Source organism: Penaeus monodon, chromosome 20, assembly GCF_015228065.2.
Source record: "Penaeus monodon isolate SGIC_2016 chromosome 20, NSTDA_Pmon_1, whole genome shotgun sequence".
NCBI classification, from domain to species: Eukaryota; Metazoa; Arthropoda; class Malacostraca; order Decapoda; family Penaeidae; genus Penaeus; species Penaeus monodon.
The window spans coordinates 1708163-1709150 of record NC_051405.1 but is presented as its reverse complement, the minus strand read 5'-3'; the positions used below and the strand labels follow the sequence as shown (position 1 = coordinate 1709150).

The 988-nt window shown below is 47.5% G+C and overlaps 1 protein-coding gene across 1 annotated transcript in view; it reads right to left on the bottom strand.

Moving 5' to 3' along the window:
• Nucleotides 1-988, bottom strand: part of LOC119585574 (sodium/hydrogen exchanger 8-like) — a 20369-nt gene extending 19381 nt beyond the window's left edge. The window contains exon 1 of the mRNA XM_037934241.1: nucleotides 459-988. Coding sequence (XP_037790169.1) covers nucleotides 459-635 — 177 coding nt within the window. The 5' untranslated portion in view covers nucleotides 636-988. The remainder of the gene's footprint in view (nucleotides 1-458) is intronic.

The window sequence follows — 988 nt, the reverse complement described above, 5'->3', positions numbered from 1 at the left end:
ATGAAGAGACAAAAAAAATTTACTGACAAAATCTACGATATACGTGATATGGGGGATTGGCTGCAACACCAAAGTCGGAATATTCTTCACTCTGGCGTCGAAAAACTTTAATGGGGTCGTGGGTGTCATGGCCTTGATCTCTCTCTTATCAGTGTCAGTGCACTCAGGCGACGAAATACTTAGGATATTTCACTGGTTCCTCTATGAATGACCCGGTTTCATGAAGAGTGGTTGTAAATATTGAGGAAACCACTGTAGCGGGAGGGTATTTAATATCAAGGAAACGCGGGGGGTTTTCGTGATGAATATTGTAAACATTGGGATCAATCATATCACGCTACAGCGCTATTAGCCTTAATTTTCAAAGAGTCAGTCAATAGCGACTGGCGAAAGGGGGACAGAAATCCCGAAATTGACCAGAATATCCTTCCCAACAAGACGTGAAAGGCGGAAAATACCTGTAAATCCGACGAATTTCTTAACGAGGGCTGCTGGTTCACCTGTGCACTGGGACCCGCCTCCTGAGCCTCCTCTTTTGGGCCTTTTTCCGCCTCCTTCTCGCTGCTGCCGCCTGCCTCCTGGCCCAGGACCAAGCTACCACTCACTACCACTACTATGAGGAAGCTCCACCTCATGGTTCCGCCTCATAGCCGAGAAATCATGAGAACTTCGCGAGGATTTCGGTTTCCTGCTCGCCACGTCGCACAGCGCGGCTCGATTTCGCGGCGACTAAGTTTCGCGCCGGGAATCGCTCGCTCGCGGGGCCTCAATTTCGCCCGAGTCTTATTTTGGCGAATCCGGTCGAAAGGCTACGCCATCAGATCAAAGCATCTTTTTATCTATGACTCTTAGCTTCTTTCACTTGTTTAGGGGTCGAAATGCGAGAGGCATGAATGCTGACTGCAGCATTAATTCTAAAGAGCTACTGATTCTCCGTAATTGGTTGATAGACTTCTGATACATAGGTGTCTTGAATGATTATTAGTGA